Below are 13,734 nucleotides of genomic sequence, written 5' to 3' on the forward strand. Positions count from 1 at the left end.
ATTTGTGTTTTCTCACATTTTTTTTTTTTTTTTTTTTTTTTTTTTTATGTTAAAACGTCAAGCATGCCAGCCATTATAGAACATAACTCTTTTTTTTTTTCTCCAAACATTGGATAATCTGTAATGATATCCAAACGAGTTTCCTCTTATAGTGGAAGGCACTGCCAAGTCCTCCTAAAGAGGATGAATGCTAGGGTTAAATTGTCCATGCTGTGAGCCTCAGGAACTGAAGTAAAATGATTTTGGGTAACTTTTTTCAGAACTTCCTGTTGGAAAAACAAAATCTAGAGAGAATATTTCAGATATTTAAAATCTTATATTGAGTAGTCTTCAAAAAGCTATTTTCTTCCAGCATTCTGTCTTTACTGTCACTCAAAGTAGCCCCAGTAAAATGTTTCTGAAAACGTTGAGCAGAATAATTTTTACTGAACTTCTACCCTTCACGGAGTATTTGCTGATGCTGCCACAGGGTCACCATTTCAGCCAAGGTGCATTCTCCCTTCCCTTTCTCCAGGAAATTATAAAAGAATAACTCCAAGTGGAGTTATTAATAGCTAACTTTTACTGAAGTGCACTGCTATTTGTGTGTGATTTTAGGAAATTTGTATCTACTGGACTGAATGGAGGACTAGACTGAATCAGCCAATATTTTTCAGTCTAAGGTTCATGTAATTTTCTTGTCCGGCAACAAATACAAAACAGCATGAAGTAAATTTATGCATTTGAAAAGCAAATAAAACTTAAACAGCTGTTCTGAAGCTTGCAAACTTGGGTGGCAGGTGGTTGTACTACCTGGCCTGGCCATATTGGAGGGAAAAAAAAGTACCAACAGTAAGATTTCCTCTTACATAAACTGAAAAACACTGCACAGGTGCGTGCAGTTTCATTACTACCAATTTTTAAATTTTTGTGTCATTTTGATTTTTGTCTCACATGATGTGTCTTGTATCTCTGTGCGTTGATCTTTGAGGAAAACTTACTCTAGTCTCTTACTTTAGAGCAGCAGTATTGGCAATAGAAAAGAAGAAAGTTCCCCACCTATTGAATGAACGGTGCAGTACACTCTTCTTTTTACAACTGTTGCTACATCGATAGGTTTTGTAGTTTGCCTGAAATCCACTTTTATTTCTCTAATCCAGCATGCTGCTCTCTCCTCTTCTGCCTTCTTCCTTCTCTGGTTCCTCCCATTTTCCTCCTGCCCTTTGTCATAAGCTTTGCATTCCCCTTGTCCTGTCATGCATTTTTGCTAGATATTGTACGGCACGTTGACCTGTGGGGAATAACAAGGCTGATTAAACAGACTGCGTCTGCCATTAGATAACCATGGATTTGAGTGCCTCTGTCCTGCTCCGGTGTTCCCTTTTCCACCCAGATAAATGTGAATCTGCCCATCAGAGCATTACTGGAGATCTGGGTTGACTGGAGGAGGGCTTCAGAATTTATTGCAAGCGAGGCAGACAAGCTTTATAAAAAAATGTCATCAAGCTAAACATTTGGCCTTACCTTCCTCTGTATGTAAATACATGAAGAGCAATATGATTACTTACAGCTGTGATTTAAGTGACCTAAGAGGTGAAGACTATGTAAGGTGCCGCCGATACCCTTACAGTTTTTTCTATACAAATACCCAGTTAAGTCAACTGATGGAAACCCAAAATTTTGGTCTATAGAAAATTAAATATTTCAGTAGCAAAAATGAAAATTATTTAAAATGGAGGTGGAAGAGGGAGAGGAAAATTTCCTTTAAAACTATGGTGTTAAAATTTTTGTTACAAAAAGATCAAAATTATATTTTCATGATGACAGTTTTTAGTAATTTCCAAGGTTGAAGCTGTCCAAATATAAACCATCTAAGTTCTATTCAATAAAAGTTTGTCTGGAGAACAGCCAGGGAACCATGAATGCTTTTGGTCTGCAGCTGAGGTAGGTATTTCAGTGTGCTGTGCCAGCACCAGGAAAACCTTGGAATCCCATGTGGTTTAAAACAAGTAGGAGCAAAAATGTTACAGCGTCCCACAGGACACTGTCAAAAAAAGACAGGAATTGTTATCAACTTCCTATTTCTTCATTAAATATATATATATATATAAAAATGGATTCTTATCAAAGGGGGAACGAAAAATACACATCACCTTTCGCAAGCTGCTTTAATGGGTGTGCTAGATTTTTGTCTAGTACACATCTGTATAGAGATGGAAAGGTCTAACATCACTGATATGACAAAGTGTTATACCTCATGGGTTTCTGCTTCTTACATTCATTGATATATTTGTGGAATTCCGAAGGCAGAAGGAAGCCACAAAAAGGTCACAAAACTGCAAGCCAAGGTAAACAGCCTGTCAGGATATGTTTAGCAAATGACAGTGTAAACCACAGAAAAAAAAAAAAATATAGAAAGGAGAGGAAAACCTATTCCCTTGGGAAATACATTTCCTGGTTGGAAAGGCATTGAAGTTCAGAGTTGCTTACATCGCTTCCTTGCTCTTTTCCAATAAATTGTCTTTGTTCAGGTTGCTAATTCAATCCGCAGTCCCAGGCACCTAGGCCATAGGGAAGAGGAATCCCGGTCCTGCAATGGGCACGAGGGAAGGCATTTGGGGTATCACGACTAAAGGAAAAAGCACCTTTCATCCCAGGACTGAACTACCTCTTTGTCATAAACTTTACTTAGTAATATTTGAATATGTATTGAACATAGATACAGCACGAGAACATTTCTTTAGTCATTGCAGAGGGTTGTATTTTCTCCTTTGTACACTGCACAAAAAAAGAAGGATTCTTTGTTTGGTTCAACATGCATTTTAACAGTTTTTACTCCATTGCAGATCAAAAAAACTGGTTCTTGGTTATTTTTCCTAGTTTTTTTTGCATTTCAAGTACAAGATTCTCTTGATGGAGAAATAATTTCAGATGGTTATGCTATGGTCCCCACTGCTCTTTAGCCCTGTGATGGGAAGCTGCAGAATTATGGAGCACAATCTTGTAAATGCTAAAGCATCTGAACCACTTTGTTCTGCTACTTTCACAGCAAGTTCAGACTTCAGTCCAGATGTGCAATGTGAGGAATTTTAGTTGCACAGAAGATTCTTGTGGCAGGCTCTTGCAGCACATTCGGCCTAGATAACTGACAGGAATAAAGTTACTGGCTAAAGATGTCATTATGTCCCAGAAATATGTGAGGGACTTTTTTCTGTTGATGTAGACAGGATTTCTAAAGATTCCCCTTGCAGATGGTGAAATATCTATATTGTGCAGGGAGCTACACATACATTTGTGTTCAGCAGTAAGAAACCAATACTCGTATCTCATATATTTGCTTTTGAAAACAGAAATTTTTGTCTACAGCACCAGACTTGTTTGTTGAACATAAAGGAACAGAAATCCTCTATAGGTCCTGAGGGAGACATTGCAGGAAGGGAGTAGTAACCATTATAAACCGTGCCATATGTACTGTACCATGTTGCCACGAGAAAGTTACGTTCGATTGGCTTATAAAATAGGTTTTAGTAGATCCCTTAAATAGTGAAATTGGTAATTGTGCACACTTCAGTGCAGTACTGGTGAGTGCTATGTAATGATTAGAGTGTTTCCGGATTGATCACTTGGAAACAAGGGGATTTCTGATGATCAGAATGGTATTAGGGTAGGGGGAGGGTGACTGAGAAACCTCTCAATCAAGGTAACGCTGATAACACAGAAAATCAGATTATTTTTTTTTTATTAGAATCACAGCTTGTTTAGGAATGCCACATACCAAGATCAAGAAGAAAAGGATTGAATATGGAACAAACATCCTAACAAACAGAATTATTTGGATCCGTCATGTCTATTAGAAAGCTGAGTTTTATTTGGATTTTTCAGAATACATTTTTGCCCCCTATTTTAACTCTCAACTAAGGAAATTAATTAGTATTTATTTTAAGGGTCTAAGATTTAAACTGTGAAATTTGAGTTTCTCTTTTACTTCAGGGTTACCAGGAGACCAAAGGGTGCAATAGAAAGTACTCTGTAAGTTATGCAGAAGCACTAACACCTGTACTATGCCAGCCCCCAGACATCTTAAGCTCAAGTCAATAAAAATAGTGGTTAACTTACTCACTCTACAAATCGGCAAAGTAGATAATTCTTTCATATTCTTAATTAAAAAAATAAAAAAGGTTATCTTCAGAAACTTCATAAACTGTTTTGGAAAAAAAAAATAATAATCAGTGCTCAAAATCAGTTTGATGAACGTGTTGAGCCCTGAAGTCTTAGTACAATTAATGTACACATTGCCTTTGTAACAAGTTGTGTACCTGATCGTAGAGTAAAAACATTGGTGGATCAGTTAAAACAATTAGAGTTTGGGGGAAATACAAGATGGTGATAAAGTAATTAGTATCATAAGTTCAACAAAGATTTAAAACTGTGGTACATGGCAATAATGGATTTTGAACACGGTTAATGAGCATATTCATTGCATTCATTTTTAATTAAGTGGAAAAAATACTGGTCCTTTAAATGGAGATAATAAATGTGCAAGTCAGTCTTGCACAAACATGCAACACAAGAATTTATTGCCTGCTGTCTAACTAGGGAACTGGAAATCATTATAAAGATTAGCTTTGCTGAAAAAAAAAATCCAGAAAATGCTTTAGTAGAAAATGTTTATGAGGTAATAATTTTCACATTAAATATTGCTTGGCATATTTGGTAGAGTGTCTGTGCATGTTTTTTAAAATATGAGTATTTGCTGTCATCAGAGGTAGGACTGTTTATACCCTTGAAAAGGATTCAAGGCTATTTAGTGATTTAGCTTTAGAGATGTATTTAGCATATGACTACACATGTAAAAGAACGTAAAAATATATATCAGAATATCAGAAATCTTGAAACTCTCTCAGAGGTGTGTTGTGCTTAGAACACAAGGTGTGGTTAAAAAGTAAAATGATGACTCAGAAAGCTGCAGCTGTGAACTTCCAAATGCTTGCTGTGCTTTAACCGATGCCCGCTCGCCTTCCCGAACCTCTGGGCTGCGCTGCCACTGGGGCTCGGAGGGTTTCGAGCTGCAGCGGGGGAAACCCAGCTGAAAGGCTCAGTGTTTATTCTGGCAGCTGGGGAACAGACTTGAAACAGGTTAAAGCACTGCAACAGGACTTACCTTCTAGAGCAGTGGCTTTCAATGTTTTTGTGACTTGAGAACCCCCTAGACATTCCCAGTGGAAGCGAGGACCTTTGCGTGGTGTATTGAAGCTTGTTGATGCCAATTGACTGGTGTTTCTTAGTTTGTTTTCATGGATCTTTTTGAAGTTGCTCACAGATCCTCAGGGATACCCAGACCACATGTTAAAAAGCAATGAAACTAAATCAAACTTAACACTCTTCATTCTCTCAAATGTCCCAACCCATATCTCTTGTTAGTATGACCAAAATATCAGGTTCTTTCTGATGCGCAGTATGTCTAGGTCTTCGCTCAACAAATATCTAATTGGGAGATGCCTAAACTCAAAATGCGCTTCCAAGTTTCCCTAAGCCACCTTAACCTTCCGGAGCTTATTCACCACTGCTGTTACAACAGGGCCAGTTCTCCGTACCACAAAGCCCCGAACTTTCACTGGTGACGTGCAGTATACTGCTACTGATATTGCAGTCTGAGTGACTGGGCCACGCTTAGGCAATTCCAATCCTTTTTTTTTTTTTTTTTTTTTTTTATTCTGACTTTATTCTGCCCTATCCCACATGTTGTAATTGCTTGCCATAAAAGGAGCAAACAAAACCATACTCATGGGTCTTTTCAAAATGCTAACTCTGCTTTTATTTTTTTAACCTCACTGCATGATTTTATTATGTATTTAAGCCAGTAGCAACTTGGAAGCTAAGTTTAAAATAGCTGTCTCTGATAGCATACTTCTAGCATTAAAAAAAAAAAAAAAAAAAATTGCAAACTGCAGAGTCAGTTTATTAATTAAAGCAGGAAGTTTATAGACATTTTGTCTGTAAATAAACATTTGATTTTCTTTTCTGTTCAGGTATGACTTTGTAGAAGTTGAAGAGCCTAGTGATGGCACTGTTTTAGGGCGCTGGTGTGGTTCCAGTAGTGTGCCAAGCAGACAAATCTCCAAAGGAAACCAGATCAGAATAAGATTTGTGTCTGATGAATATTTTCCTTCTGAACCTGGATTCTGCATCCATTATACACTTCTTATGCCAGTAAGTAACATGTTTCAGATTGGAACATTTCAGGAAAACAAAATCTTTGAAGTGGTAGCTCAAAAGAATATTTTAATAGTTTAGGATTAATTACTGTTTATTTCTTAATAATAATAATAATAATAATAATAATAATGAAAAATCTGTCTTCCAGAATTGTACATTTTGTTTCTTGGTTGTTTTTTGGGTTTTTTTGTGGTTTGTTGGTTTTTTGTTTTTTTTTTTTAACTAACTGAGTGTTCTTGTGGTTCTTCTTGGATGGCTTTGGACTGGGAAGTTGTGGGCTTGGTTGTTTGTGTGGAAACTTCAATAAAATGTTTGCATTCCTAATACAGTACTGTGAAGAGAAAAAAAAAAAAAAAGATTTCTAGCCTTGAAAAGAAGAAAAATCAGCATAAGAATCAGCTGTGTGACCCTGAAAGAGCATTGGGAAGTTACAAAGAAGATTGAAGAAATTAATGTTTTTATTAGTCAGCTGCTATTAGACGTACACAGCCAAATGATTATACCTAGTTCAAAACCAGAGGAGTTCTTATGCTTCTGGATTGTTTTATTATAGTGACAAAGCAGACAATGCATAATACTCATTTCCCACTGCATTTTCCCTGGAAACTGTACTTTAGTCTTCTCTCGAATGTTGCTTAATGCATGTAAGTCATAGGTATTAAACAATAGTCATTGTCTAAAATGTGACTATTTTCACTGTCAACAGATTTTTGTTACCTTTTTTCACCAAATGAAAGATCTGTGATAGCAAAACAATGTTTATAGATTTTTAAGGATGAGATAATGTCTGAAACATTAAGAGTGGAGCAGAACAGAGGTTGACTTGTTTTAGAATAGGTATTCCATATTTAAAGAGAATAAGGAGTATTTTTGTTAAATTCCTCATAACTCACTTTGTGAATCTCCTAAGTAGTCTTGTGGTCTGTGGCATTTGGTTGGTGGAAAATATCTGCAAGCTCAATAAAAAATTGATCAAAAGAATCCATGTTGTAACCCCACTGACGTGCACTTCGCTCAAAATGCATTTGGCTTGCTTATTGCTTTTGCCGTTTTTGCCTCGTCTGCCCGTTTGCAAAACTTCAGTTGATGAGAAGAAACAAAGAATAATTCTGCATATCTTTTCAACAATGCATAATCTTCTACATAATATACTTAGCATACCGGTGATGATGTCAGTGAAGTGTAGTGGTGTGTGTGTGTATATGTATATATGATATTTTCCGTCATTTTCCTCTATTTTTAAATATTTAGGCCTAACTAAGAACTATTCCTAAAGTGATTAAAGGTTTGATCTGCATATTTGACTCTTGTGAGGTAGACCCATTTGTTAGTAGAATAGTACAACCTAATAATGATGAATTTTAAAATTAAATAAAACGTCAATCAGTCTCCAAACCAACTTGAAATATGGCCAGGTTTAAACTTTCGTACACCCGAGGGCAGAATGTAGTAAGTATGTTGACTTTTAGCAAATGGTAAAAGAAAATCCCTAAATAGATATATTAGTGGGCTGATGCCAAATCTTGTTGTTGCAGCTCTAATATTACATCCTACCTGCTACATATCTATCTGACTTGTGTATGATCCAATTTCTGTGGAATGGATTAAACAAAGGCACCTAAAAATACCACTGTATATGTGTAATTAACTTGATGCCATGGTGTACAAATGGACTGAGTTTAGTCCTTGGCATTTGATGGAGAAACCTGGTTATAACTTTTAAATTATCAACACTTGCAAAACAATTCTTTCATCTTCAAAATATTTACATCATTTATTCAATAGACAAAAGCAGAGCTGACATCACAGGATGCATTTTTAGTTCCCCATTTTTCTCCATTAACAAAGCTCATGTAGCATAAGAAGCATACAGACAAGCAGGCATGTTATCTCTTATATAAGTAACAGGCAAGAGCAGAACCCTTCATGTTATAGGAATTCAGAACTAGCCCCAAAATGTGCACTGTAACAACCGCTTATCGGTTGGTGAGGATTAATTTCCAAGTCTCTCTTTAAAAGGGCTGTGATCTCTTTCATCAAAAATTCTGTCTTAATAAGCCATGCAAAATAGAATTTCACATTTCAGACTGCAGATTGTAAATGAAATCTGTATTGCTGAGTTTCAGGATTAGACGTGCTTCTTGTACCTAAAGCAATTGAAAACTGATGCCAAAACAGTGTGGTTTTCTTTAAAACTATAATGCTATCTTATCCAACATTTTAAGAGAAACTAAAATTTACAGTCCCCCTTTCCTTCCCACCTCCCCGCAAAAATGATGTCAGCTATAGAAATGAGTGTAAATTTTAAATAATTCTTGCAAAAACATAACTGATGCGCTTAGTGATTCACTTCAGTTGGTCTTAAACAGTTAAATATTTTTTTCCTCATTTTTTGACAAGAGGGGGAGGGGGGGATGCCTGGTAGACTAGCAATGAGAGATTGTTTGGGGAGAAATGAAGCAAAACTGAAATAAAACAGTGCAAGCTTGTTTCTGTATTTGGAGGCCACACACAGAGAGGGGCACCGGACACATTTTCAGGTCTTTTAAAAAGCAAGAGAAATGGCTTTGTTTAAATCTGCTGTAATTTATCGTATATATATATTTTTCCTTTGTATATTATATTTCAAACCAGCTTTTCACATGATGAATATGTAGGGGAAGAATGCCTATTGATCTGATTACATTACTTCTAAGATTTAGTCACTCAAAAGGACCCGCAGCAGTTCCAATGTCAATAAATGCAACATCATTTTTTAGAAAGGCTTGCCGTGGGATTGTAAGGCACCCCATAAAAGCAGTGCACGTACTGTATACAAGCAGAATGCTTCCTGAGAAAAACATGAAGCTTTTCTTTGGATTCTAGCTAATTGCAGTTTAATTACTTGAATTTCTTCCATTTTAAATTGTGTACCCTGGGTACCTCTAGAACTTTCTATAATTCTGGTCTAATTCCACTTTTCTTTTCTGTGTTCTCTAAGTTGCAAGTTAATTTTGTCTGGAATACCATAAAGTGGAAGGAAGTGTTGAAAAAGCTTATTCTTCCTAAGAAAATGTAGTTTGTGTTATTTCAAAATTATTATGCTGCTTTCAGCACAGCTGTTATTCTCAGTCACTCTTTTCATGTCACTTAGTCTGTGCTTACTGGTGAGCTGCTTTATTCACTAAGGGCTGCTTAGCGGTTGTTCTGCCTTTTGACTGTTCAGCTATGCATTTATTAAAAGTCATGTTTTTGGCAGCACTATACCACCTAAACCCTCCTAGAACTTTATTGCAAAACCAATCCGTCTTTCACTTCTTTTCCCCTTCTTGCTTGCCCCCAGTTACAGCCCTAATCCATATAGTAGCCACATGCAATTGAGGGAAACCTTATAAACTCATATAATATATGTTTGGGCTTCAGTCTTCCTAGTGACTTGTTTAGTTTAAATTATGTCAGTTACAAGTTTGGCAGAGAAAACTTGATGTAATAAAGTCCATTGTTACTTGGGGAGCGGGTGAATGGGATACTTGATGCCTGAGGTGCCATTAAGGAATGCATGACTGATTGCCAAAGTAGTTATTAATTATTCAGGGCACTCAGAACAAAGCAGCTCCAGTTAAAGTTGAAGCTGGGGGTGACTGTATTCGCCTTCTTTTTTGGCATATGGTAGCATGTCATTTGTCATCAAAGATCACGCCCAAGATCTTTGTAAAGAACAGACTTAACCCTCTTCTATGCAAGTGAAGATGAAGAGGAAAATCCAAGAGGCTGCTTAAAGACTGACCTAGTTTAAAAGTGACTTGGCAGGTGTTTTGTGATTTTGGTGCAGTACCTGTATTGCTACCTGGATTTCAGTCCAAGGGAGATGCTGCCAGTAGTGCTCTTGCTATTAACAGTAATGAAAATTAAATTTAATACTATGCAGATAATCTGTTTAGGGCTATCTAATAGTTGTTCCTTTATTTCAACCGAATTGGCTAAGCTTTGCTCTTTTAGGGGTTGAGCATGTTAATTTTGGTTGTGGAATCTTTTTAATTGAGCTTGCTTAATGAAAAAGGCAAGTAAAATTTAAATACTAATAGAAAAAGTGCATACTAATAGAACAGAGCAAGGAAAGCTCTTACCTAGAATTCCTTTCCTTTCAGAAGTCTACAGATTTCACAGATGTCAGGTGTGTATCTCATGTGTCGGTACCAAAGCCCAAGAGAGGCTTAACTTTGGTTGCAATAACAGAAAATCCATCCAGAAACATCGTAAAGGACATTATTGATCTCCTAAACAAAGGTTTTTCTACACTCTCCTATGAAGTAATCAAAAGGGTTTGGAAATAACACAATTTCAGGGTTGTTTAAGCCAAGGTGGTATGAAGCAGCAGGAGAGCGTTCAAGTGTTATGTAGCACTTTGCAATGCTACCTGAAGTGAAAAAGGACCATGAAAATCCTTCATATGATGGAAACGACTCTTAAAGAAAACCTCTGTGTTCAGAGTTTCCACTGATTAGGTATAGTGAAGCCCAGATAAATCAACAAACTCCTAAAGATGCTCCAGCATGCAAATTGAATCATTCAAATTTTTTTGTGTGTGGCAAAAATTCATTGTAAATCAGATAGGTTTGGGGGCTAATTCTTTCCTTGGAGATTTCACTTTGCATTAAATTTATGCTCAAAGTCTAAAGAGAAATTCCTTTTAAATTTCTTAAATGAGACATTAAAGGTCACCCCAAAATGCATAAATAGGGGTGACGTGCTTCAGGTTAATCAGAAAACTACAAAAAGTACAAAACCAAGGATGGCTAATATCCATGGGACTACAATGAGAGGGGAAAAAAACCTTTGAAGCAGAAAGAACTGCTGAAGGATATTTCCTAAAGAATTTATAAGATTGTTTTCCTGTGACCATATCTCATGTTGTCACATGGACCTCAAAAAAATTTAAAAATCTGTGTATGTGAAGCATACTTTCAGAGAGACAGGGTTAGAAATAAATCTAGCAAAATTGTTCTAGCAAAATTGTGGGCCTGCATAGAAGTCCATCGAAGTGTGTCCTTGACCTACACAATCTGAGATACCTATGGATTTTCTGAGACTCTGAGAGGAAGGAGACATTTTGAACCAAACTCGTCATTTAGTTCTTAAAATGAATGAATATGCTTATATGATAGCAAATTTCATACTCTGAAGGACTAGGTTTCTTTCCCTCTGGCCAAAATTTGAATGTAGTTTCTCATGTAGTATATGGAATATATACCATTTCTTTTGTGTTTTTCTGTGATGTTAGTTTTAGTGTGGCTCAGACTGAAAAGAATCAGAAATTGTTTCACTGGCTATTTGTAGGATAAGGTAATTTTGTTTTCTTGGACGGACTGGGTTTTTTGTTGTGGTTTTTTTTCGTCTTTGGTCTTTGGTTTTGTGTTTGGCTTTCTTCTTAATACAAATCCATTGTATATTTGACTAAGATTTAAATTAATTGATTTTGGAAGTTTATTGTGTATCCCATTTGGTTGCATTTGACAAAAGATATAAAACCCAGCTGATCTTATTTCTAAATAAGCAAAAATAATTGCAAAATTAAATGCAGTTACGTTACACCCCTCAACTGTCATGCTTTGTTTTTTTCTATTCAACAACTTCAGTAGAATTTCTTCCTGAAAATTTCAGGAATGTTCAACAAGTAACATAACTGATTCTGGTTATGGAGCACTCACATAAGTCTTAAAATTGTATTTTTGAAAGACAGGATTGAGAGGAAATCAAAAAAAGTGAGGTGGAGAAGAGCTATGTACAAGTTCGATCACTCTGGCAACCTGTTTCAAGCGGAAATTATTGCCATAAATGAGAGAGAGGGTACTGCAACTGTCAAGAAAAAGCTCCTTTCCCTGAATTATGTCTTTGATCACATATTAACCCTCTTCTCCCACGTGAAAGCAGATAGTAGGATGATTCAGTGCAAACAATGTTTAACCTCTTTAAATACCCTAAAAACTGAAAAAGTTTACAAAACATATCAGAAAAGTATTTCAGATACATGAGACAATATCTTTTCTTTAATTTCTGTGAGTTACTAAAGACTTTTATTAGTTTTCCATTTAGTAATGAATATTTATATTGTCAGGGACTCTTTTTTTATCATTTGGAAACTTTATTAGGGCGTCTCAGAGCATTTTCATCAGAAGTTTATGTATGCATATTTATTTAATTTGGAAATGAGTATTTTACATGGTGTATCATGGTCTATTGTAGTGTTCTGCAACAAATGATGCATATAGAAGTTTTAATGTGTGCTCTGTTGTTTTCAAAAAGTCTACAAGAGAAGTTAAAGATAGAAAGAAGAGTGGTTTTGTCTTGTCTTGAACAATTTAAAAAGTCTCCTGGAATGTCACGACTCTGGGAGTGGTCTGGCTGTTGTATGTTGGATCTCAATAACATTATTTCTGTTTGGGAACAATCTGAAAGAACTATGTTTTTCCAACTGATGAGAAAATAGGAAAAAAAAATTGTGTACAAATCCAGGAAAGATAGTAATGTGGAAAATACAATCTGCAGTAATGATGCAAGGAAGAAAATGCATGGTACATGGGGAAGGTGGATAGGGGTTAATTACCAGCCGTGTGGATTACCACAGCAGTTACCTTTGGTGTTACTTTTGTCATTCAACTTGACTTAATAGACATTGAAGTTTACACCTGCTAATAAGCAGGGAACACATCACTGATGAAAACAACTTTCAACCATTGCATTTTAATGTTGTAGTCCCGAGTATATTCTGAGAGTCCTCATTTATGAGTGTATCCTTACAGTAAAACACAGTTAAATAGTTAAATATCAAAACTCAAGATTTAAAAATAAATAAATGTCTTTTAATGCATTTTGACATCAGAGTTCTAAGGACATTTCAGTCTGTGATTTTATTTTTTTTCTTAATGAAATGGCTACCATTATACTAACTGATAAACTTTTTTTTCAAGTAGTATTTGAGTCTTTTGGTTGGGCTTTTGTTTTTTTTTTTTTTCATTAAGTTCACTCAAGGATTGAATTAGGTCTAATCAGAACAATTACACAGATGAAAATAACAAAAGAATAATACTGCCGCTCTGTAACAGCTATTGATACTAGCCTAAAATATGTTATTCTCTACTTGTACCCACTTTGCTTCAACTGATCTTCAACAAAGATTCTCTCTCCCTTCTCAAAATCTCGCTTCTAAAAAGGTTCTTTACAGATGACTGAGGATCAAATCCAGCTGGTTAGTCTTTATCAGTCAGTGGTACCACATTAAAGCATTTAATGTGTTATGTATATTGGCGTGTGAATTTGAAAATTTATTATTTATTAGCAGTAATGTCAAGTTGCTAAGCCTTTCCAATTGCCTTCCCAGTTTCCCAAATGTCAGGCTGGCTTGAATCAAACCAAAGGCTGTCTAGCCAGTGCTGGTCATAAATGGCTGGCAGGAGCGAGGTCAAGCAGATGTGGTTCTTCACCCCGCCTGTACTCCCCCACTTACCAGGTATTTTCTGCAGAAGAGGGGATTCCCTAGGCCTGTGTGCTTTGTCTGTTTAG

The 13,734-nt window shown here is 36.1% G+C and overlaps 1 protein-coding gene across 1 annotated transcript in view; it reads left to right on the plus strand.

Moving 5' to 3' along the window:
• Window positions 1-13,734, plus strand: part of PDGFC (platelet derived growth factor C) — a 75,560-nt gene that overhangs the window by 33,219 nt on the left and 28,607 nt on the right. The window contains exon 3 of the mRNA XM_009636460.2: window positions 6,009-6,189. Coding sequence (XP_009634755.1) covers window positions 6,009-6,189 — 181 coding nt within the window. The remainder of the gene's footprint in view (window positions 1-6,008; window positions 6,190-13,734) is intronic.

Source organism: Egretta garzetta, unplaced genomic scaffold (assembly GCF_000687185.1).
Source record: "Egretta garzetta isolate BGI_Z169 unplaced genomic scaffold, ASM68718v1 scaffold114, whole genome shotgun sequence".
In the NCBI taxonomy this organism is placed as follows: Eukaryota; Metazoa; Chordata; class Aves; order Pelecaniformes; family Ardeidae; genus Egretta; species Egretta garzetta.